The following is a 26,028-nucleotide window of genomic DNA, read 5'->3' as shown; positions in this document are numbered from 1 at the left end:
CGGCGGCGGGGCCTGGCCTGGGAATCCGCCGCTCGCTTCCCATTCTTCCTGCAGACAGACACACAACATGGCGGACTAGAATAGTCGGCCGACGCGCCCGGATACAGCGGATAAACTGTGGGACTTAAGAAAGGCACCCGCCGAGGGGGCGACACGCCGGGACGGAGCCCTGGTTCCTGCGGCAGCCGGGACTTTATCTTTATCTGGATTTAACCGGGGGGAACGAACTGCGGAGTGTGTCCCGGATCGTGCTTCCCTCCTCTGCTATCACCAGGTCCCCCCCCTCCACCCCCCCCTACCCCGCTCACACTCTCGGTTCCTGGGGTGTGGAGACCGGGGCCGGGGCTGGAAAACGTGGAAGGAAAAGAGAGTATAAATTCCTATTTGGCCTTGTTTTTTTGTTGGGTTTTTTTCTCCCCCTGGATTCTCTTCTCTCCCCTCCTCCGTCCTCTCGGGTTTCCTCTGGGCGCTACAGGAGTTGTGGTGAGTTTTCTTGTTTTTGTTGCGCAAAGCCAAATCACATTTGTTACAATGTCGCTGTACAAGCATGTTTCCTCTCACTGCTGAAACATTGTGTCACCCGTCACCCCCCCCCCCCCCCCCCCCCCCCCCCCAGCAGTCCCCCAAACACACACACACACACACACACACTCCCCCCGACATGATGCCAGGGTACAGACCCCGGGCAAACACGGTGTTTACTCATACTTACAAACCTTCGCCAACATTTAAGAACTCGCCCGGAGGCAGAGAGGATTTATTTTTTATTTTTTTTTAATTTTGGGTGCGCAAAGGGGTCCTGAAGAAGAAGAAAAAAAGGAGGGGGGGGGCAACATTTTTAGAAGTCAGAGCTGAGGTTTGTTGTGCCAACACAGATGCTGTTGCGCTGGCACTGGAACAAAGGAGGAGGAGGATGAGGAAGGGGGGCGTCCAGGTCTGGGCTGGCTCACTGGAAAGTACACTTTATTGATCAATGCTTTGTTATTACACGTCCAGAGAGGGTGGAGGGAGGAGGGGGGGGGGGGGGGGGGGGGGTCGGTCGGGTTCGGGTCGCCCCTGACTTTAACATGTATGCTCTGTCAAATCACAGCGACTGCTTTGTGTTTTCTCTCCGAGATTGTAACTTTTTTTCCCCCCTCCTCCCTCCTGTGAGCAACCTCTCCCAAAGTTTTTCTAATGATTAATATTCTCCTCTGTCTCTCTGGGTGTTGGGTGTAACCAAGCATACCATTTCAGTCTTGAGGGGTTTCTCTTTTTCTTATTTATAGTTTACGTTCACTTGTTCCTCAGATCATCCAGATTGTTTTCTATCATTTTCCTTTGCTGATCTTTTTTTTTTTTTTTGCACTTGAAACATGATAGGGAGAATGGTTTACAACTCTAATGTTTAAAGGACCCTCTCAAAACCTACCAACTAAAATGCCTATTCATATATAATTCAGCTTTATCAAACTTATGATTGCATAGAGTTTGGAGACAATCCCAGCTGGGAAAATACAGAGCACACCCCGGATGGTCACTCACATTCACACCTACAGACATCTTACACTCTATAATCAACCTCGATTGCGTGTTTGCCAACTGTGGGAGGAAGATGGAGTACAGACAGAAAACCCACCTATGCCCAGGGAGAAAATGCAAAGGGAAGTGTTATAATGCTCATAAGTCTCAGGAGAGAGACGCATCCTCGGGCTGACGAGGCATCGAAGTAGCCAAAGCTTGTCGTATGTGAAAAATCCTCCTTTGTCAATGTGTGAAGCTGGATTCACAATGTCTGGACCGACTCATTGACGCGCATCACATGCCTCATCTCCCACCGTGTGCCTCTCCACGACATGGCCTCAGCTCCACCGAGATTGTCGCCTCATGTTAAGATCTTTTGAGTGTGAAATTTGGAGTTGCACTCTCATCTTTACTCCTGTGTCAGGCCCAGGTTGACCTCCGTTTTGTCAGGCCTGAACATGCCTGACTCCTTTCTTTGGGGGAAAAAAAGAAAAGAAAAAAAACTTGTCGCACCTTGTCTGGCTGTCAAGAAGCACTATCTCGTTGGAGACAAATAGTGGAGGGGACGGTGAGGAAGAAAAAGCGTGCTTCGCCGATCCGACAAAGCACGCTCATTCTGCCCATATTGCAGGCAACCTATTTTAAGAATAAAGGGAGTTATTTCGGTCTTTGAGGAAGCGGAGAGGGTTTTTAGCAGAGGGTCTTGAGTGATCTTCACACAACACTTTTCATGATTGGCCTAGTTTCTAAAGATATAAGTAAGAATAGCTTCACATGCCCCTGTGGGGACTTTGCGTGACGGTTCACTGAGTGGATGGTTGAAAGATTGCTTCTGTGTTGGGATATTTCACAATTTCAGGTTCTCTGACACAATATTATGAGTTCTCTCTTTGGGTGTGGCAGGAGGTATATTTTTGTTTCCACCTGTAGGCCTCTGTGATTTCTTTGGAGGAGCACTGTAATTCACCACAGCTCCATTTAGAGGATTATGAACCCTGATTGCAGCTACATGCGATATGTCATTCGACCTCAATGATCATTTACTTCACAATGCAGGAAATGAATCTGTGTGACTACTAATGATTCCTGAATCAAACGCATCCCCTGACTGGAAGTACGTCATCTGAGATGATTACCCTCTGTTGCTGTGGGGCAGTAATTATGCAACCCCTTCAAATTGTGGAGTAAGTCCTCTTTATATGGAGTAAATTATGTTTCTGGTTCGCTGCTGGGAATATAGGTAATGGTCTTCTTTTTTTCGGTGGACTTGAAGTTCTGACATTAAGATTCATGATACGTGTGCATTCTTTTGATCTTCCAAGCTCACATGGGATCCAGATCTGTCCAAATCTAGCAGCCTTCTTTCAGGTTCAGACGCCGTTTGCCTTTACAATTCTCTTGGATAATAGCACTAAGTAGATGTAGGGAAAGTGGGTTTGGCATACGCAGCATATTAACACTTCCTCACATAAAGATTTACAGTTAACTGCACCTCCTCACCATCAATAAGGCAAAATAAATCATTTGACTTTTATGGCGTATTTCTGTTCTTGAAGTTTAAAGAAACTTGAGGTAAAGTGATATTTTCATAGTATGTTGTCTTTAAGTCAATTTGTTCTGCTTATGGAGGAAGAATACTTTGATATACTTTTCCATTCAATGTCTTCACAGTTGAGGCCAAGCACAAGTCAGATTCAAAACCAGTTGAGAGCAGGATTTATAAATATTCATATTTGCCTTTGGCATCGGCCAGCCGGCAAGACCTTTCTTGCCCTGCTTGGAAAAAAAATGCCCAAACACACGTAAGCTAGCTTGAGAAGTCATTCAATGCACCACCCAAAAATGGATGCAGGAGAAAGTGGATTATGCAGAGACACTGTCATGACATTGCTCCGAAGTCAAGCCTCTGATTATTGTCTTGTCATCCTAGATGGCGTTCTTATCTTTCACAGTAAAAGGAGGGGGTGGGTGTCAGGGGATGGTCACTTCAGATAGCAGGGCTGCTGCTTTCCTTGTAATTGTCACCAGTCCTGTTACTACTATTGCATAATTACTTGATTTCAGTTATTTGAAGCCATTGGAACAATTGTTAATAATCAGGGTAGTTTCCATTCATCTGCATAAAAGCAACGAGAGGATATTAATAGAAATGCCTTATTTTTAACACCGTTTCCAGGCTCATTTGCACCATTTGTGCTGGTTTCATGACGGGGTCTCATTCCACCCCGTCCGACTGCTGTGCTTTAATCACACACGAGTGCTGAATTAGCGTCACCAACCGTTTATCTCGGTGTAGTTACTTTCTAATATTAGAACGACTGCATGTCAGTGAGCACCTACTGATAATAACAAGATGGGTTCAGTTGTCATGCCAAACAGCACAGCATTGCTGTGGGCACATTTTTGTCTTGAACCTAATGATCAAAGAGTCGGAGGAGTTGGATGAGCCAAATTCTTGTATCTGCATAATACCATATTAGAGTCGGGGGGGGGGCTTCTTTAGTGGTGTAGTGGTTATCTCTGCTTTGCGTCTTGACATGAAGCTGGCATGTTCGCTCCTAAAATATGTCTTTGAGGTTTATTGGTCTCTAAATTACCAGAATGTAAACGTTGGTCAATGTGACTAACTGGAGACGCATCCAGTCATCAGAGATTGACTCCAGCGCCCCCTGGATTGGCTTAAGTAGCGTAGGTCATAGATGGCTGGATGTACTGTAGCTGTGGCATATAAAGATTAATAGCGTTAGTGTTTGGTAGCAGAACCCATCCATTTTCCTGCTGCTTGAAGTTTTCATCCTCGCACCACTGTATTGCCAGTAGATAAAAGCTTCTTTCCAGATACCTTGGACTCTTAAAAAAAAAAAAAAAAAAAAAAAAAAGATCCAAGCTTTTTTGTGTGTGTTGCAAAGCAGGAGTAATAAAAGACCTTCTCGCTGTCAGTCAGTATCCCGAGGGTAAACTCTGGGCGGCTTTAAAGATACTGATTTCAGTTTTCAAGATGGCTGCACAAACTGGGATATGTTAGTGTGAACATCGTTTTTGTGGTGGTTTCTTTTTTTTGACTCATCCCTACAGCTCTGCTCCAGTGTGACATTGTGATACATTAGTTTTGTTTGTGTTCTGGATGAGCCAACACAAAAGAACTTCACAAGTCCATACTGTTTTCTGAATTCCAGCGTTGCGAAGAACTCAAATGCCTCAAATGGTTTCTTGGTTTTTCCCAAAAAAATGACATCATTCCAAGTCGGGGCTGAGCAAGGAGGACACTGAAAAGCTTTTAATTTGATGAATGTTAAGTTGATCTTGTCCATTGACATTGTTATGTTAGTTATAAATTGGAGTTTGTGCTGTTTACCAATGTTGTTGCAACAAGTGTGTCGTTTGTGGGTGACAATCTACGACTGTTTATAGTTGATGTATGTTTGAAGTGATGGTAGGCGCTGGTCACTGGTTCTCCTAGGAGCATAAAAACACACACGCCTATATGTGCAAACTTGGTAATGTTTCGGTTAACAGTTGGGAACTCTAATCAGATCGTACTCTTTGTATAGAAACCAATCAAAATGATCTAAATAAAGCAGAATTTTAACATTTGAACAGTAAACTTTAGCAGTGTGGTAACGTTTGTAAAATAGGGTTTTTGCTTGGAAATGTTCAGCTGCACTAACATTTGGTTTCAATATTGTTGCACAGATTTAAGTTGAACTTTCCTCAGTGGTAAGTCTGAAATGATCAAAATCAAGGCATGTATGACCGCAACATTTAAAGTTTTCTCTTGTTCTCAGCTTTAGGGGGATGGTGGTCTTTGGCATGCAATGCGAAGGACACATCTTCGTCATTGCCAGAAACGCATTATGGTTTCACGTCCGGCCTCAGCTGCACGCTTGATCAGGAAATCAGTTTTAGTGTTTTGGTTTCAAAGGGCAGCGGCATGAGTGAATCAAGTTTCATTGTGGCCCTTGAGCTGCCCGTTTGGCCCCACACCACGCTTCAAGGTCGCTGTGGCTTTTGTGGGTCGGCCATGCTTTGCGCCTCTACATCCTCTCTGTGTCCAATGTGGGAAAGCTCAAGAGGCCCCTGGCATGCTCTGTGAGAAACCCCACAACGGGACAGACGGGGAGTAGAGCTTCACCGGCTCGCCGCTTTCACTCATTCAAACGAGTGAGTTTTCTTGATCCCTCCAGCCTGATGGAACCAAATCATCATTACGGGCTTAATAACAGGCACAGTGGTCACTCTTGCCTTGATGATTAGCCAGAATAGTAATCCCTTGCATCTCCACGTCTTTTCATCAACTCACCAGCTCATGAATGAAGCCAACAGGAACACAAACCACATCAGCGGGGAGTAGTAGCCCTCAGAAAGGGAAGTCCAGAGGATTGTGGCTGTTGTATGTGGCACGAGGGACATATAATCTGTGGTCTGTTACGGAGCAAGAGTCATAGCGGCTCCGAGCTAGGCCTCGTTCAGTCTCCTGTGAAGAGAAGCATTCACAGTATTCTGTCACCCCAGCCCACCCCCTCCCTCTCAAGACATAGAAACAGTATTAATATGCCATGAATGGAGAGAGACAGACAAGCATTCTCCACTGCTGCAGGGACTAGTGAACCAGGATGTCTCGTAAGATATCCCAAAAAAAAATCCCCCCATGAACGCCGAAGTCCACGGGACCACCTCTGCTGGTGTCTTATCAGTGAGGCCTGCAGGCTTTGAGTCTGTCAGAATTCTGCCCCACCTTTATCCCTCCGGTCTTCCTGGAGGAAGTGTAGATTTCTTTTTTTAATGAGCTCTAAGCATAAGGTCTTACAGTTTGAGTTATTGTGGGGTTATGGGCATGGATAACATTGTCTTTTAGGTACATTTACTAAAACCTGCCTGGGCTACTCAGGATTTCTTTGACAGGCTTGAATACTTCCAGCCCCTGAAAGAGTACTGATGAACCAATCTGAAGATATTCATAAATTGATGTTGCTATTGTGAGAAAAGACTGTTATTCCTGCAATGAGGGTCACAGGTAAATACAAATGTATCGCTGAAAACCACAGACTTGAGTGGGAACTCGCCATATTAAATGACCACCTTGCATTGATCTTGCGTCTTGGGCTGTGGTTGTTATGGAGACGTAATTGGACTTCCTTTATATTCCACCTATAAGTGTTCCTTTCACGTTGTGAATGAAATGGCATGGGAACAGCCCAGCCCTTTCACTACTGTGTGATTGCACTCCTATGAGGTCTGCATTTGGCCACAGGCAGAGCGGCAACTGTCTTCATTAGTTAGTTCAGCTCACAGCTTGAATGCCCATTAGGCCTCAAGTCCTACACAGTGGTTTTGACTTGGACAGACATTATTTAAAAAAAAACATTTAGTAATTCAAAAGTTTGTTTGAGTGATTAGATCGTTGACCATGTACTGTGTATCCAAGATTGTTCGTGTCGACAGAGTCCAAATCCATCCTTTTATTTTGTATTGTTTTGTTTTTCTATTTGTGACAAGGAAACGTCTGGCAGGATTTCCTGGTTTCTTGTGAAGGGGATTCAGCTCAATGGCATGACTGACATTCAATCAGATAAAATAGGTTCCAATAAAATGAGCACAAAAACCATTTGGGATTGATAAACATCTGTAACTCCAGTTAAAGAATTGCAACACAAAGTTGACAAAAAAAAATGCAGAAGTTATTCCAAAAACTCTACTCTGGTTCAATGTGTTTTCATTATTTTCAATTCTTTCTTACAGCTTTAAAAAAAAAAAACATTCATCTTGTGTTCATACTTGTCGCTACTTTGTCTTGCTGGAGCTTCAATGCACACTGTGTTAACATTTAGCAACAAGTCCTTGTAATTTGACACCGACCTCATTTTCTTAGCTTTGTCTGGACTGGACGAACATTGACCACATAAAGAAATCTGTGGTGAGGCAATGTTGGCTGGTCTAGTTGTGGAAACATGGGGCTAACCTCATTATCCTGCACTATCATCATGTTGAATGTCCTTACTCAGTAGAGCAGGTCCGAACATCTAAAGGTTGTTGTTGTTAAGCATAACATATTCTAGATTAGAAAACATTCAGTCCAGGAACATTTAACTGGATCTCTGTGTAATTAAAGTCTTCAATTAATTTCCAGATTTATAATGATGAACATTTAATCCCTTGTTATTGTTGTGATTGTTGCATCTTTCAAGCGAGTGCAGTTCAAGAGCAAAAGAGGAAATAAAGGGTATTTTAGGACAAATAAGTAACAGCTGCCTCTTGGTTTTCATTTAAAAGGGGGGAAAAAATCGGCCCTGTCACCTGTGCATGTTTGAAGCCTACCAAACAAACGATTGACGTGACAGCGTTAAGAGGGCCGTGGCAGTCTTGCACATTGCTGTAGGACAGCTTCCTTCAACAGTGACTGTGAAAAGGACTCGCTCTAAGTGCTCGGTCTTGTCTGAAAAATATTCACATCGCTGCACAACACAAGCCCGAAGTCAGGACTGTGTGAGCTGCATGACTTATCTTTTGAGTACATCCATTCATTAATAGATGGGCATGTACATGTTTCCTCTGCAAGGAATAGCATGATGAAACTGTTGGAAAGATTTAACACCTCTTTTTTTTTTTTTTTCCTCCATCGCTCTGCAGACCAGGAGGCTGGATTGAGACGAAACCGACTCGAGAATAAAAGTGGAATTCATCCATTCAACCAGTTTGTCAAGCCTAATATGAAATCAGTGAGAGGAGGTAATGAGCTCTTGGTGTTTATGAGGAGTGAGACATTGGTTTTGCAGTAGGAAGACATTAAAAAAAAGTTGTTTCTCAGTCGCTGTCCGCATATTATTAAGTGGACAGATAAATACGCAATGGAAGACGTTTTAGTTTAATTCCTTTGTCTTTCATCTGTGAATTACAACAATCCATCACTGAGACCCTGTTTTAAATAGAAAGCAATGTGTTGAAGCTAAAAGTGGCCCAGTAGACACTCCTGCCCAGTGTCTCCTAAATTAATGATGTCCTCTCCCAACACATATGGCGGTTAAAAACAGGATCATATGCATTTATACACACACATACACCCACCCAGTGGAAGACAACTTGCATCTCAAGAGGCGAATTAAAGATGCATCTCTGGGGACTTGTACTCTCGGCGTAACACTGTTTCTCCATTTTAAAAAAAAAAAGAAAAAGAAAAGAAAAACCTTCCGGGCTCCTGCAGCATTTGTGAAGTGAAGGTTAGCAACAGGATGGGCTTATATCACTTACAACAATACCGGGACACGTCATCCAGCCTCACTGTGTGGTGCACACAAGACAATGAGTCAGGTTTCATTAACAAAAAGGTCACTTTAAAAGAGAAACATCTCAATGTTGACATACTTAGTAGTAACTTAGCTCAACGCTTCAAATGAATGTGAATACAACATGAAATGAAATATCTGCCATGTTATTCATGATAACTGTAACTTTTGATATTATTGTAAAACATCGTGTTTGTCAACAGGAAGGTGCCAGATTTGCTGAATCTGATATTATTCCATTATTTTCGCAATGTGTAGAGGACTGTTTATATTGTTGTAGCTGACTGGTAGTTTCCATGTAGTGTGAGTACTTCTCATTTGAATAATTAGTGATTAGACACATGTGTTAATCGAGCTATTGTCATGATAGGTAGTAAGTCAAGCAAATAATGAATATTCATAAAATGTTGTTTTCTATAAATTGGTTTATTTTCACATTTGCAGTATATTTATAACCTGCACTTTCACTGAAGAATCACTACTATTGTTTAGAAAAGCAGGCGGACCAGGGTTGGCGTCCGGACCCAGACGCTGTCTCGCACAGACTCGGACCGACCAGCAGCCTATGCAGAATGTGGCGATTTAAAACCTGAGGCAGCACTTCTTTTTGAACACGCACGGCTTTGGTAGTCTTTACAGTAATGGTTTAGTGGATAAGGAAACACACAGCTCAGCTGCGTGCGAGTCAAGCCGTCACATGTGATGCCGTGGAGCCAATCAAATCTTTGTATTTCAAAGGCTAAAAATCGAAATTGTACACGTGAGAGTTAACATAAATGAGAAGAGTGAGAGGAAGGTGATAATCGAGTGAGATGGAGAAAGTTTGAGGAAAAATATGGACCAAATGGTGCTCTCCAGAAAAAAAACATTGATGGTGAAACTACAGCGTTTAATCTGCAATGGACAGCCATTTCTTTTCATATGTTCTGCTTTTGGCACTAAACCCGGGGGTCTCATATGCTCAGAAACTGTCACACTTGTGAAAAGTACCAATGTGAAATGGTGAACTGACTAACCCACTCATATCAGAAGTCAGATCATAGAAAATAAGTACTCCGAGTCCAGTATGACCAGTCCAGAGGATCCTAAGACACATTCACATTCATTCACCCGTCTTCTTCTTTTGACTTTATAAGTACGCCGATCGTAAACTTCAGCAAGCCGCTATGACAGCTTGGGCTTTGTACATCAGCTCATCATGTTCACTCAGAAGCCATTTCTCTTCACAGATGTCAGGAGGTTCTCAAAGGAAGTCTCACAGAACTTTAACGGGGTAAATGCTGGGCCTCTCCACATGCAAATTGTAGATCTCCAAGCAGATTTGTGGCCCTGAAGGAGCAGTTTGTCAGAACGAACGCTTCCACCTTCTGACTCCAAATGGTCCCCGAGACACTTTTCCAGGTCTGAGGAAAGTAGTCCGACACATCTTGACCATGTTTGACAGCTTTCTCCACGATGAACAGGATTAAAACTAAACATCGTTCGAGGCTCACCAATGAGCACCTCCACATGTGTCATGAGAATAGTTCTGACTCCATTTCATCTCAGGTTTAAAATCTTGGCAAGATAAGCAAGAGCTCAGTTTTCTCACTTGAGGGGAAAACATGGGGCCTTCAGTTGAATATCGGGATGAAAGTGAGCCTTTATCCAGAAGTTAAGATGTGTTTAGACTCATTATCTCTAAAATGTATTTTATTGTTGTGGAGTTGTGCACTGTATTTGAACAAATGCAATTTTCACATTATATTTATTTTCACTCATTTAGAAAATTGCTCTGCTCGAGAGGAAGTTTGTAATTGTGGTGTTTGAGCGAACCATTTGGGATTATCACACAGAAAATGTCTTAACTTGGTTTGAAATGTGTCATTTTTCAATGGGTGGAACTGTTTTTCGAGAACAACACAATTGTTCGCTGAAGTAGAAGCGTGGCTGGGTGAGGGGGGGAGAGGGAGAGCAAGAATTGGATTTTTAGGTTAATAGCATCCTCATTGACCACATAACTTGCTCATCATGCCCCATTTCAGGCTCCAGTCACAGCCAAACAGTCTGGTGCTCAAACCAAAATGTAAGTATTAGCATAAATGAGCTCAGTCCAAAACAGCCAAAGATTGGCAACTGGCACTGTTAAAGCTTTTAGCGCCCAATTTAACCTCTGCTCACCGATGCAATAATCCGTGATGTAAAGCATCAGTTTGTGTTGGCGAGCGCCGCGGCGTGTGGCTCGCTGCGTAAACTGAGGCAGACCAGCTGGATTATTCCAGGGTCGGGGCCTTGGGATTAGGTCCAGGGATTATCACAGCTCAGTCAGCTGCTCTGGGATTATTCAGCAGAGTGACAGCCAGCCGGACCGATCACCTGGCCTCCGACATGCTTTCTCCACACACACACACACACACACACACACACACACACACACACACACACACACACACACACACACACACACACACACACACACACACACACACATTTTCGATGACACTTTTTGGCAAACAATGACAATGTGGATGAAATATGAGGCTGAACTGCGACATATTCTGTCTTAAATTCATTTAAAACACGTGCTGCGGTGAACTTTGCTGCACATGCTGCTTGACATTAAAGTTTAGACTTCTTGTAACATATTTTGTCAATGATCAAGCAGGGAATGTTTAAAAAATTACTCATCTGTACAAGGATGGCTTGATCTTGTGAGTTGTACCCTTACTAAGGTACCATCAACAAAGAGGGATCAAAAATCTAAAAGCTTGTTTTGAGCAAAATACCATAAATGCGCTAGTTATTTTAGAAACTATCACGCAAGGGAATATACAAAATAATCATAATCAAGTTTAATGGCTTTCAACTGCTATAACTAACTGAAAATTAGTGTTAAGTTAAGTGTTTCAATCTTAAATTGTGAATATTGGTATTTTTTAAGATATTGATTGTGATAACAAGAAAACGAATAAATGTGCATGAAAATGTGTTCATAAATGAACCATCTAAAGGTCAAAACATCTAATGCTGAAAGTTCACAAGTTTATGCGCAATGTGTATTTCTTAATGTTAATGTTAACAAAGTGATTTTCATACTTTATTTTTGTTATTATTTCAATTCCCATGACATACAAACTAAAACCATTCAATGGTATTAAATGTTTTGACAGTTTTAACTGGTTTTTGGTTATACAAATAGAAAAACATCAGATCTTCTGAAATAAAAAGCATTGTGCTGCTGTATTTGTGATTTTCATGAGTTAAAACCAAAATTGTGCATAAGAACTAAAAGATAGTTTGAAATATTTCAGTTTGTTCAAAATAAATAAATGTGATTAAATTGAATATGAAAGAAAGGGAGCTTTAACTTTTTGATATTTTTTTTACTTTTTTTCGTGATTATGATCATTCTGCAATATATTTTGCGCTGCCCTTCTTCGTAATACTTTTCGTCCTTGAAGTTCCTAATAAAAGGACACCAGTGGTTTTAACCATTGGAATAAATGACTGTATTCCTTTAAACTGTGTTTTTGAATAGAAACACTATTTTGCTTCTTATTTTTATTTATTTGTTTGTTTGTATATTTATTTATTTAAAGTTTTCGTTCAGCAGCACAGGACATTTGGTTATAGAAAATGCAATTAAAGCATTTTTAGGTAAAATCTGCAGATAAGCAGGGTGTTGCTGAAATCCTCTGGGTCATCACTAAATATCGTCGTCTGTGTTTGTTTTCAGGACCACGCTGTGCGAATGAGTGATTGATGCCAACTTCGCTTCTTGAGGTAAACATTTTTCACACACTGTGCCGCCGTCATGAGGGGTAGTTTTACCTCAAGTTCCTCTCCACATGTTCCCAGAAAAATGGGCGCGTGGGATTAGGACAGGAGATTATACGTAAATGAGTATTCAATCTCTTGACCTTTAATTTAAGCAGATTTGGGTTCAGTATATCTGATATTATTGAGTTTTGGGAGATTTTAAGTTGTTTGTTTAAAAATAAAAACAAAAACTTTGTTTTTTTCGTGATGCAGGGCAGAATGGGTGTGTGTCCCCTGCTCCTGTTGCTCTGTGTCGCCCTCAGGGCTTCAGCCCAGGATCATGTCCCCATCACAGGTACAAGTATTTACCACGCACATCTTCACATGTCCTTCAGCAATTAAAAAAAAAAAAAAACCCACCAAACTTTATTTTGTCTTCTTCTTCACCAGGTCCTTCAAATATCACTGCCAAACCGACAGAGCCCCCAACGGCGCCCTTTCTCAACCTCACCGTCACGCTTGCTCCGCCCCTTACGGAACCGCCCACAACGCCCCCCCCTGTGGCCATCCCACTCATGACTGTCGCGACAACACCGACCGCAGCACCAGCCTCGTCCACAGCCACGATCCCGGCCGTAGTCGCTGAAGACGCACAGCCCACTGATTCCAGTGCCGCGGGGCGGGGATTACCAATCCCATCACCCCCACCTCCAGGTCCCACCGATGCCCCGCAGCCACCGCCAAGCACCCAGCCTCCTCCCCCTCCCCCCACCCCCGCAGGGGGAGACAATGGCACCACGGCTGCTTCAGGTCCAGAAACCCCGTCTCCGGAGACCTATGATGATATGGATGATGACGTATTCCGTATGTATGGCGACGCCACCACGGAACCAGAGAGGGACTTCACATCACACACCACCCCTCATGGTGAGTGTGTGTGACCTCTTTTTCTTTGTCTCCTTCATTCATCCATTAGACCGAGCCAAAGTTGTGGAAAACTGGAGCTTATGCTTGTAGGATTAAAAAAAAAAATACAAATCTCAGACGGGCTGAAAAATCCATCACAGGCCAAACTCTGAGAGACACATCCACCCACACACACTCACATCTACTGTCAATTTAGAGTCACCAATGAATGGATTGCGGGAGGACAACCAGAGAACAGGCTGAACATGTAAATGCCACATTGAAAAGCTCCATTGGGGCTCGGGCTGCTCTTATAGGCAGCAGCGGTCACCACTGCACCTCCGTGCCACCAACACCAAAACAAATCTGTTCAAATGGCCCACGCTGACATCTGGGAGTGAGGAAACGACAACAACGTGTAGGTCAGCAGTCTGTAAATGCAGAATCAGGTTTTAGTCGGCACTTAATAAAGGCAAATAACAAATGTACGTCGCTGTTTGCTCTATTGCCTTGGTTGGAGATCTCAGCTTTTTTATAAGCTCGAATGACAGAAAAGGCCCCAAACTGTAAGAGACACATATTTGTCACTACTATTCGCCCAATTGAGAAACTCGGTTTTTTTTTGTTTGTTTTTTTAGCACCAGTACTTAATCAGATACTTTTCTGGAAGCTGACAAAGTCTCAGTATGCTTTTGTGATAAGACGGCATCCAGTGTGACTGGGAAATATGGATGCTTGTGGCTATTGCTATCACTCTTTCCTAAAACAAAAAAGGACGCACCTATCGACGCACCTAAACATCAGTGACTGAGTGATCTGTTAAGTCTGAACGCTATAGACTTATACACCACTTGTGTTTTATTCATTGCCCAGGCTTAGATGAGATCTTGACCCAGGCTCTTTCTTTTCCTCACATGAAATGACCGCTTTTAATGAGAAAGTGGCGCGTTTCTGAGTGCTAATTGAGATAATACATAAACAAGTGCAGTATAAACTTAATGTTTGATTTATTGAAACACACTTCAATGTTATTTAATTGCAGTAATAAAAATCCTTTTTATTAAATTGTTGCAGATTCTTATATACAGATTTATGTAAACGTTTTAGTTTCTTTAGTTCACTACGGATCCAAGTAGCTGTTGACGTTATATAAAAAAAGTTTTCCCACACTTTCTAGCATGAGGCAGCGTAGCTGCAGTCGGAGAATTTAGTTCCGTGAAGTTTCATGCGGACGATTTTGTAGCATCGCAATTCTGAATCACTTTATGTTGGAGTCATAGTTGAATCAATTCTGAGACTTTTATTTATACGCAGTTATTTTACTGTTGTTCAGTCATTTCGACACATTTCTAAAATCAACTGATTTTGTGTTTGATTTCATCACTAATCACAATGGCGTCTTTTTGGGGTGTCTTCCTGCCGCACGTAGAGTCTATTACTTATTCAGGCATAAAATGTGCTCATGAGTGCTACTTTGTATAACGTGCAAGCACATCACGGTCGGCGGAGGTTTTGAAACGGAGAGAATGTGATACTTAATTTGAATAAGTTCTTGGACAGTAAACCTTGCAAATCAACGTTTTAAAAATAGGCTTTCTTCCTCTTCTGAGCTGCGCGTTATTCGTGGGGCGGCTACAGCTAAAAACTAAAAGCAGGCCTTCTTTCCGAGAGTCAACCTTTGAATATTTTAGATGTTCGGACATTTTTCTGCTTTTAGGTTCCATTGTAACGGCGCTGGAAATATCCTTATGTGACATACCTGCATTTGACCAGCCATCCACGAGAATCAGCATTACCACCAAAGCAGAAGACCCAGACACTGTGAAGAGCTTTACTTTTAGGTACAAACAGATTTTCTGCTTTAAGGTCAGCTGCATACTGCAGGAGGAAGAGGTCACTTGTTTTTGTAATCTATATGCAGGCTTTGCTATGTTTTGCTCTCAAAATCATTTGGTCGTAGATATTTAAACGTCTATCGATGCAGCGTCTTAATAAATAAAGCAGGCTGTTTAAGTGGAAGTCACTTTAGCTTTTCTAAGTCAAAGAGAACATTTCAACCATTATGCTCAGCTGCTTTGTGACTGTTTACTGAGCAACCCTCCCTGTAATGTCCTTGCTAGTGAAACACGACTCCTCCATTGACCACCCTTTTTCTTGGACATCAATTATTCATATAACATGATTATGAAGAAATACACATATTACTATCAAATGTCACTGATTGATTTGGGGAGACGGATGTATTCTAAGCGTAGAAACAGCAGGGCTTTTCGAATCGTCCTGCAAGAGGTCAAAATGTTTCAGAACGAAGACGGAAAGCGTGTGGTCAACATAAATGCAACAGATGTGGCTGCACAGCACTATATACTATTATATAACCATCACTTTTGGTTTGGAGGTGTTATGTAATTGCTCCATTGTCTCCCTGCGGGGCGTCTGGCAGCCTCGTGTGCTCTAAGTGGCATTAGATCCGTCAAGGCTGTGTCAGTTCCACATGATACCCACATTGCTCTATTCAATGTACACATTGTCCGAGGGGAACGCTGAAAAGTCCTGGGAATTGCGCGTGGAAATCCAACATAACTGGGCTGCGTTCCAAAATACTTTTCCCAGAAAGTGCAGATGCAGCACGGAGTGAAACGGTGCATTCTTTGCAGCAAAATGTGTCCACAACATTAAGAACTCTCTTGAATTCTGAGGCGATGCCCAGAACAGCCGACTTGCTCTTTCTATTGTCACCTCTGCCGTGGTGTTTTCTAGAAAAATCTCTTGTTTTGTTGTGTCCTGACGTGTCTTACTGACTGGTCATCAGCACACAAACAACAGCTAGTTTTTTTGTTGTTGTTGTTCGGGCAAATCTCATAGGTCTTTTGTTCCAGCTGTTTCAGTGAAAGGTCACCAGGAAGACTACATGCTTTGCCTTCAACCAGGAACCCATGCGTACAGTGGAAACGTGTACAAATTGATCAGCCATTGTAATCTCCGGTGGCGGCATCATGAGGAATAGATAACTTGTCCTGTGATCACAGTCCTTCCCCTCCCTGCATCGCTGCAGGCCCACATGCTCTGTGGTTTTTGACATGTAGAAAGTGTTTTTTTTTTCACATTTACACTCTCAATAATTCATAGTGGCTTCACGGCAAACACTTAAATGTTGCAGAGTTTTCTACCATCACCCTGTCTGCTGTCATCTCAGGTAACCATTTATCAACCTCTGTTAAACTGTGATTTTTTTTTTTTTTTTTTTGCTGCGCCTGTTGCACTCTCCGTTTGTGATTCTTTTCCCCCCCAAAGCTGTTGAAATATTAAAATGGACACTCAGATACAGGCTGGTGTTGAACGAGACTGAGGTCACTTTGCAATCTTTAACAATGCAAAGGTTTTAGTCTTGTGTGACTTGGAATGAAAGTAGCTTTTCTGAGTGGGGGGGTGCTTTTGAACTATTTCTACTCATCTGCTGCTGCACTCACTGTCACCTTTGTATTTTTCTTTTAAATTATTATTGTTAAAACAAGTAATCAGACATATTCTTTAATGGAAATGAGTAGCGATGTTATGTTAAATATTTGTTTCATTGTTTTCCCTTACGTTTGTCTAAATCCTGTGCTTCAAAGCTATTTTTGCCATCGCAAGCCTTGCCTAATCATCAAGACGGAATATGCAGAAAACCTATGCAAATGTTCTGATTCCGTTATTTGAATACTTCCTTGGAATCCAAAATCCCTCACCTCTGTATTGTTACTGATAAATTGTTTCCAATTAGAAAATGCTTACCGTGGCAGGAAAACCCACCAGATTTCATGTTTAATCAAATTCCATATTTTAAAGTGATTTTGCTTTAATGATCAAATCTTTTGAGTTTATTGAAAACGATGACGCCTGCAAAAGATAAAACAACAAGAAATGTATTTCACACTAGTTTCATTGTAGTATTTCCCCCGAGAAAGATCCGTTTTGTGCGTTGGCTGCTCTCTTCTGGTGATCATCACGTGATGCGCATGTTTGATTTGGCGCACGTTTCATGCCAGATGCTTTTCATGACACAACTTGAGCAGCCAGCAGTTGAGAGCCCACAGTTTCAAACCATTGAACTCGCGGATAGAAACTTGCTTTCCCTCACCTCTCTGCCACCACGGCCTGTACCTCTTTCAAACAAGGGTGCAGGGAGAGGGAATGACCTTCTCAATGGAACCACACTAGCTGTTTATGCGCTGGTATGAATGTAACATCATCTCATCATCGAGTTTGAGATAAGTGAGTTTCATAAACTATGGCGTACAAAACTTTCGCAGACACTCAAATTTGAACCATATTTGGGGCTGTAAATGACGTCATAAGTAATAAATAAGCAAAATGTTTTAAGCTTAAATTCTTGAAGTTGTTTTTGCAGGATATCAAGGATCTCTATGATGTGCAGGATGTTCGACTCCATGTCAAACCAGCCATTGATGTACCTTTCCAATCCGTCTCTGTTTTCTGTCTCTCGTGTAGGCGACAGCCAATCTGATGACATGCCAATCATCGCTGTGATGGTGGCCCTGTCCTCCCTGCTGGTCATCATCTTCATCATCATTGTCCTCTACATGCTCAGGTCAGTGAAACTGCTGTTGCCATGACGAAGCCCGATTGGCATTCTGCAGTGAGAGAAAAAGTAGCGCACGTGGTTTTGTGCAAGACGGCGCGTGTTCAACTCTGTTTTAATATGCACTTTGATCTCTGCTGATTGACAGGTTTAAGAAGTACAAACAGGCAGGAAGCCACTCAAACTCCTTCAGACTGACCAACGGCAGATCAGACGATACAGGTAAAATGCCCAAGCGTGCATTATTCTGGGTATTTGCATTCACTTGGGATTTGTCAGCAGATACAGCAGCTTTCTAAATGCATTTCCTTTTAGTTCTACGGTCAAATATACTCAGACTGCTGAGACAAACTTGGTCCTCTGAGTATTTTTCCCGATAACACTGCATTGATTATGCTTCACTAAGTGATAAAATTTCACTGGTTGATTGTTAGCAGACCACATTTGTTCATTGTGATTACCTAATCAAACAGAGCTGCAGTCACCAACCTCATTTTATAGTGTTGACACACATTGCCCTCTGCTGGGAGTTCATCGTAATGACAGATAAAGTCAGCGTTGCGTGATGTAAAGTTGTTCCACTCTCATGTTCTTTCCCTGAATCCCTTGTGTTGTTTTGGTTTGGGTTTTTTTTAAATCTCTACCTGTTCCCCTCCCATTCCTTCCCTCTTTGCTCTTGCCTCCTCCCTTCCTGCTCGTCGGCCCAGAACTCCAGAGTGTGCCGCTATTGGCCCGTTCGCCCAGCACAAACAGGAAGTACCCGCCCCTTCCTGTCGACAAACTTGAGGAAGAAATGAACCGTCGCATGGCTGATGACAACAAGCTCTTCAGAGAGGAGTTTAATGTATGGCACACTCAGGATAGCACACTGGGCCTAAAACGTACTTCCACTCTGCATCTCTGTGGCCTCAGTTCATGGTGGCACACGTAGAATGACTCAAGTCCAACGTATGTCATAGAAACTTCAGAGGGTTTGTTTCAATCACATGTATAGTTGTGCTGATATTTTAGAAAAACAACCGTCTGAACAAGATTTATTGGTTCTACCAAGTTAAAGTAAGAAAAAAACAGTTTTTAATGATTGTGAAATGAATTGCACAGTTATTGCCATCGCTCATTCATAGCGATTGATGTGACATACAGGAGGCAACAAAAATTAAGCCCAAACAAATTTTTTCTGTAGCGGGACACATGCATACATGACGCACATCTGCCTTGTTGCCTCAATGCATTTTTTTTTCCTCCTATTTAGGCGCTGCCGGTCTGCCCCATTCAGGCATCGTGTGACGCTGCATCCAAGGAGGAGAATAAAGAAAAGAACAGATATGTTAACATCCTACCATGTGAGTGATGATTAAACCCTCAACTGCTCTGAATGTAGCCAAGTTATGCTCTGCTCATGCAAACATCGCAGCACATGGCAAACCTTCCACTGGGTTGATTGTAACATCAGACCTTTGATACTTAAAGGCCGGTTACAATCTGGGTGAGTAGTTCAGCGTCCATCTTGTCATGAGTCTGCATTGTCCCCCGTTTCTCTCTCAGATGATCACTCCCGGGTTCACCTCTCATCCTTGGAGGGAGTCCCTGACTCAGACTTCATCAACGCTTCCTTCATAAATGTTTGTATTTGCCTCAAATCCTCTTTACAACAATTGTTGTGCTTTAATGTTGTTTTCTTTTTAGAGTCATCCTCATGTCTCACTTTCGCTCACTCTGTTCTTCCGCAGGGCTACCAAGAGAAGAATAAGTTTATCGCAGCTCAAGGTAAAGTAGCAGCCTTAATCGTAACAGTAATAAACTTAGTTGTCCAAAAAAAGAAGCAGGATTATTGAAGCTCTTAATTGTTTTTCTCAGGGCCAAAGGAGGAGACGGTAAACGACTACTGGCGGATGATCTGGGAGCAGAACACAGCCACCATTGTCATGGTGACGAATCTAAAGGAGAGAAAAGAGGTAAAGGAGCTGGATATTGCTTTGAGGCAGGGTTCGTAAAAACTTGCTTCATCTATTGAAAGGCTCACATTTTGTACTTTAATGCACAGTTGAAATAATCACTTTAAAGGCACCTTTTAAAAATCTTCATTTAGTATGAATATTGTAGTAGCCAGTCTGTCATAGATACTCCAATGTTGATAAAGAGTGTTTTTAAGAATATTTGATTTCAAATCCGTGTATTTGTTTATTTGTAGTGCAAGTGTGCCCAGTACTGGCCGGACCAGGGCTGTTGGACATATGGGAACATCCGCGTGTCTGTAGAGGACACGATGGTTTTGGTGGACTACACCATCCGCAAGTTCTGCATTCAGCAGGTACCACGAGCATCATGTTAGAAATGGTACAAAAGAGCCACTTGTCGGATTATGCGGAACTAACTCATGGTCGGGCTCGTTTGTGTGCCAGGTGGGGGATGTCTCGGGGAAGAAACCTCAAAGGCTCATTACCCAGTTCCACTTCACCAGCTGGCCTGATTTTGGGGTTCCCTTCACCCCGATCGGCATGCTGAAGTTTCTTAAGAAAGTGAAGGCCTGCAACCCGCAGTACGCTGGGCCCATTGTTGTTCACTGCAGGTAATAGTGTTGGCCGTTCTCTCTCATCTTCAACATCCTCATTAGGTTTCCACTCACCTCTCCGTTGTGTGTGTGTCAGTGCGGGTGTGGGCAGGACGGGGACCTTCATCGTGATCGATGCCATGTTGGACATGATGATCGCGGAGAGGAAGGTTGACGTGTTCGGCTTCGTCACCAGGATAAGAGCCCAGCGCAGTCAGATGGTTCAAACAGATGTAAGTCACAGAACACAGTGGTGATGAAAGTGTTCATGTAAAGTCGTTTTAAAAGTCCAACACTGATTTTTTTTTTTTTTTTTTTTTGATGGACAAATTGATCAGTTATTTATTATATTTCTCTTCACATTTCTCTCTCTCTCTCTCTCCCATAGATGCAGTATGTATTCATCTTCCAGGCGTTGTTAGAGCACTACTTGTACGGAGACACAGAGCTTGAAGTGACCTCTCTGGAGTCTCACTTGGCCAAGCTGTACGCCCCGTCACCTGGAGCTGGCTGCAGTGGGCTGGAGGCTGAATTCAAGGTCTGTTTGTGTCTCTTTCATTATTCACTGTGTTTTCCCATCAATCTTCAAACCCTTCATATATGAAGTGTGACCAGAAGGTCATTAAAATCATTTTTTATTATTATTATTTGCAGACAAACTAAGTTTTTATTTATTATCCACTGACTTTCAGAAACTGACGTCAATCAAGATTCAGAATGACAAGATGAGAACAGGTAACCTGCCTGTTAACATGAAGAAGAACAGAGTCCTACAGATCATTCCATGTGAGTAATGCAGCCGGAGGTGTGCGTGCTTCTTTTTGTAACGGTGTCGGAGTGCAAATTGTTGATGTATGACTCCTAATGTCAACTTGAGAAGCTTTTTCCATACATGACGAAATGTTTCCCCTCACTTGTGACAGATGAGTTCAACAGAGTGATCATTCCAGTCAAAAGGGGAGAGGAAAACACCGACTACGTCAATGCCTCTTTCATTGATGTGAGTGCAACGGTGGCTTGGTTTCAGTGAATCATTTTATTAATGCCAGCCATCGATCAGGTTTTTAAAAGTCTGCTTTGCTCCTTTCCTTTCTTTTTTATCCTGTAACATCGGATCTGCCGTCCCTTCCTTTTCGGACCCTGCCTCCCCTCCACACAGGGCTACCGTCAGAAGGATGCGTACATGGCAAGCCAGGGGCCCCTGCAGCACACCATAGAGGACTTCTGGAGGATGATCTGGGAGTGGAGAAGCTGCTCTATAGTCATGCTCACTGAGCTGGAGGAGAGAGGGCAGGTGTGTGCGCCACCGCGTACACATACACCAACACCAGTATTAAATATCAGTTTGATGACTGGAGGCCAAAATAAGCACATTGATGTTTGGGGTCAATGCTAACTTGATGCAAACAGTCGAGTATAACCTGTTGACTGTCAGAACAAAACAACTTGATCTTGATGTAGTGTTTCATTAGAGTCACTATCCTCATTCAGATACGATGGAATATCAGTGGAACGATTGTTGATGGTTTAATAATGCTCGGAAACAATGACGGTAAAGTTTTATAATGACCAGAGCTGGAAGTTTGTATGACTAATTTGATGATGATTTTGATTCCTAAATTAGCTCATAAAATCAATGATTGAGGAGCACAATCACTGTTTACACATTTAGATACTTGACCTGAACACACACAATAGAAATAACTCGAGATGTAGCACATCAATGACACATTGTTTTAGGGGATTTTCTTGACTTCACTTATTGAACGTTTACTGTTCTCGCCTTTTGGCCTCCAGGAGAAGTGTGCTCAGTACTGGCCGAGTGATGGAGTGGTGGTCTCTGGAGATATCTCCATCGAGATCAAACGGGAGGAGGAGAGCGAGAGCTACACTGTGCGTGACCTCCTGGTCACCAACAACAGGGTAAGAGCCTCTGTGTTGCTCCGTTTGAGCAGGCCATAGAAACTTCAGTTCTTCCTGCAGGGTTGGGGTTATAAGCCAGAGTAACAACTGACACCTCCCGTTCATTCTGTGTTTTTTTTTTTTTTTTTTTTTTTTCAGGAGAACAAGGCTCGAGCGGTGCGTCAGTTCCATTTCCACGGCTGGCCAGAGGTGGGCATCCCCACCGATGGGAAAGGCATGATCAACATTATTGCTGCAGTGCAGAAACAGCAGCAGCAGTCTGGCAACCATCCCATCACGGTTCACTGCAGGTAACACGCACACACACGCACATACATTTTTAGTGTATGTGTCAATTAAAATAAATCTAAGAAAATGAATGCCATAAAAATACTCTGGGTTGAAGCTACATGTGAGAACGTTGTGTTAAATCATAAGAAACAGCAGTTGTATAGAATGTTTTTCTTCCTCGTGATGTTTTATTCTTTTCTGACTTAATTTATCCACCGTGATTATTATTATTATTAGTAGTAGTAGTACTAGTAGTAGTAGTAGATCAAACTGAATATGTATTAATTAATATTCCCAAATCAAAATACCCAAAGTCACGCATCATTGGAGTGATTAATAACCACAAATGAAGCACAATACCCTGTGTAAAGGTTGGCTTGTCAAAATAAGAGCAGGATTCTTTATATTTTCTTCTTTCCCTCTTTAAGGTTAGGATGGAAATGTCTTTCCACACAGGCCCAGGGGAGAGCACTAGACAATTCCTCCCAACACTATGGGAGGAGGCCTTTCCTTAATTGGAGGGCTTATTCTTTCAATCTCCTATGTTTATAGAAGTATGTATTGTACATAAAGGTTCCATTCTCCGTAGCGTTATTTCCTGACCACCAGCCAACCTTCCCTGGCATCATCTTGGACCGGATGGGCTCCCCCTTCCTCCCTGGCAACCAGTCAATACAACATAGCGACAATAATGAGTCTTTATGGACATACGTTATGTTCCATATCTCCCAGGAACTCTCATTGAAACTATGCACCAGGTGCATTGAAGCTGCAATGTTGTGCCTGTGCGTCCACAGTGCCGGTGCCGGCCGAACGGGGACCTTCTGTGCGTTGAGTACAGTCCTAGAGCGGGTGAAGGCAGAGGGCATCCTGGATGTCTTTCAGACAGTGAAGAGCCTCAGACTGCAGAGACCCCACATGGTGCAGACACTGGTGAGGATCCATCAAACCAATTTCACAAACAAACACAGGTTGCTTATTTTGCTTAAGCGAGTCAATCCTAATATTGTCATGTTGTTCCCATTTTCTTTCTCTCCATTTTCCTGGTTGCTGATCTGTGCATAATTATATCAGAAGATGGCTCACTTTTTCTTGTTCACAGTCGACTAAATCCAAATACAAGCACATCTAAAGCTGACAGGATTTGTTTGACGCTCACTTTTGCTACTGGGAACTTGCCTTATACAATAATCGTATTATATATCCTGACATAAAGTCCTCTGGTTTAACGGTATGAAGCAAATGTGCTTAAGATAAAGATAAAAGCGCATTGAATTAAACCGTTTTAGATACTGGTAAGTGGAATATGGGTGCACACAGGGACACGCACACAAGGGATGTTTCCTTGTTAAATATAGTTTTCCAACAGACTCCAGTGTCTCATGCTGTCACTGAACCTCTCCTTCCAAAACATTTGAGATGCGGCAAGTTAAAGCCTGTGAACGGCTTGTTCACAACATCCAGCACCTGGAACGGACTTTTCACCTCCAGTAGGATCCTGAAGTTACCGTTCATATCCGTGGCGTCACTCATACCTGACGTTTCGATAACATCCAGCCCGTTCCTCTCGATTCAGAGGCGCTCATACCGAGAGTCAAATATCAGACAATCCCACATTTTCAGTGCTTTTCATTGTTTAAAAAAAAAAAAAAAAGTCTTATATTCAGACCTGTGTATCAAGGTGCGATTGTCTTACCTGTTACATTAAAGCCTATTTTATAGTTTAAATCTAAACATCTATAATGTTGTTTTATAAGATGGATCTAAGTTTTATCTCTCATTCCTCATCGAAAGTTAAAATTGGGATAGTTGACGAAGTTGTTTTTTTTCACCCCCTTGATTAGTTGTTTAGATATCATAAAGGCTTTTTTTTTGTGTGTTTGACAGGAAGTTTTCTAAAATATTGATGCACAAAGGACTGCTGTTTGATGGTGTTTATTCTTGGAATGAGTGAAATGATGTAACAGTCAATATCTGTGGTCTCCGTTCTCTTGTTCAGGAGCAGTACGAGTTCTGCTACAAAGTGGTGCAGGAATACATCGACGCGTTTTCTGACTACGCCAACTTCAAGTAGGGACCTGGTCGTGGCTGGATGGGGGGGGGGGGGGCGGGGGGCAATGGTTGAAAGGATTTCTGCATACACGTCATACAAGCATATGCACGCACCAGAACACACACATAATGTTGCCATGCAGAGAGCTGCGTTCTCCCCATCGGGGGGGGATTTTTTTTTTTTTTTTCTTTCTTTCGGAAAGACTCTTCACGACTCGATCTGTGGACGGGAGGAACTGCCCACAGGAAAAGGGAACAGAGGTCTCCGCCCGAAGGACGGGACAGCGCAGTCGGGATGCGTAAAATAACTGAGATGCCTTCTTGAATATTTTGTAATGTTGTTAATACGGCCCCTCACCCCAATTTTGCTTTTTATCTTCACTCCCAATATGTATATATATACTTACTGTGTTGCATTTTATTACTTTGGTTTTCAACACAGTTTTGAGTTTGGCTGCATTTTCGGGTGGCACCTGTAATGTATTTTATTGGTATATATATATATATATATATATATAAATATATAAATATAAAAAAATATATATATGAATATAAATCAAATTCTTTGGTTGGCAAATGTACAACATTCGGATTCAAGTAATGATCTTTGGATTTCTTTTATCTTTGTTTGGTTGGGTTTTTTTTTTGTAGTTTTTTTTTTTATTTTAATCCTTGTTGTTGGGGACTGAGGCTTGCAACATTTCTGATTTTGCCTGAGCCATGCTGTAGCAACATGTGTGTTTGGACAAGTTTCTACACTAACCCTCACATTTCAGTACCCTCATCATGCTTAAATACATTCACACACACACCTTCACACGCATTTCACAGTCAAAAGGTTTTATTTTCGAAGTAATTCATTTTCACAGGTTCAGAGGGAATATTTGATTGTCGATCAGAACTTCTGTGATGTAGCTCATTGCCTCAGGATTTATCACACACACTAAATACCAGGAGCCATTAATTATTCTGGAGCATCTATGTGCACGTGTTTGAACTGGAGAGGAAACTGGCAAATGAGACCGTCTGTGTTCACTCGCTCGGTGCCAAAGACATTCAGTCATTTGGTTTATTAGCTCTGCAGTCAAAAACACCAATTCTGTTTGGACCATCAGATTAAAAAGCTGTTTCATTGGCCAATCGTCAGGAATTGGACTGCAGCCCAAAATGTTCTCTTCTTTTGCACCCCATGCCTTCCACTGTTTGGCTTCTCTAAATATATT

At 42.4% G+C, this 26,028-nt stretch overlaps 1 protein-coding gene across 1 annotated transcript; it reads left to right on the top strand.

The window, feature by feature from the left end:
• Nucleotides 1–279: 279 nt before the first annotated feature.
• ptpra (protein tyrosine phosphatase receptor type A) lies at nucleotides 280–24,867 on the top strand. Its single transcript, XM_080494821.1, has 22 exons — nucleotides 280–483; nucleotides 12,499–12,545; nucleotides 12,795–12,876; nucleotides 12,972–13,448; nucleotides 17,919–18,018; nucleotides 18,158–18,231; nucleotides 18,717–18,853; nucleotides 19,262–19,352; nucleotides 19,555–19,631; nucleotides 19,740–19,776; nucleotides 19,867–19,964; nucleotides 20,201–20,320; nucleotides 20,412–20,578; nucleotides 20,658–20,793; nucleotides 20,949–21,098; nucleotides 21,253–21,346; nucleotides 21,484–21,560; nucleotides 21,720–21,854; nucleotides 22,358–22,483; nucleotides 22,622–22,773; nucleotides 23,551–23,686; nucleotides 24,753–24,867. The coding sequence occupies exons 2-22, from the start codon at nucleotides 12,525–12,527 to the stop codon at nucleotides 24,825–24,827; spliced, it is 2,562 nt and encodes an 853-aa protein (XP_080350947.1). The 5' UTR covers nucleotides 280–483; nucleotides 12,499–12,524; the 3' UTR covers nucleotides 24,828–24,867.
• The last annotated feature ends 1,161 nt before the right edge of the window (nucleotides 24,868–26,028 follow it).

The sequence above is a fragment of the Blennius ocellaris genome (genome assembly GCF_963422515.1).
Source record: "Blennius ocellaris genome assembly, chromosome: 4".
Lineage (NCBI taxonomy): Eukaryota > Metazoa > Chordata > Actinopteri > Blenniiformes > Blenniidae > Blennius > Blennius ocellaris.
Note: the sequence above shows the minus strand (reverse complement) of the source record. Positions and strands in the feature narration are given on the sequence as shown.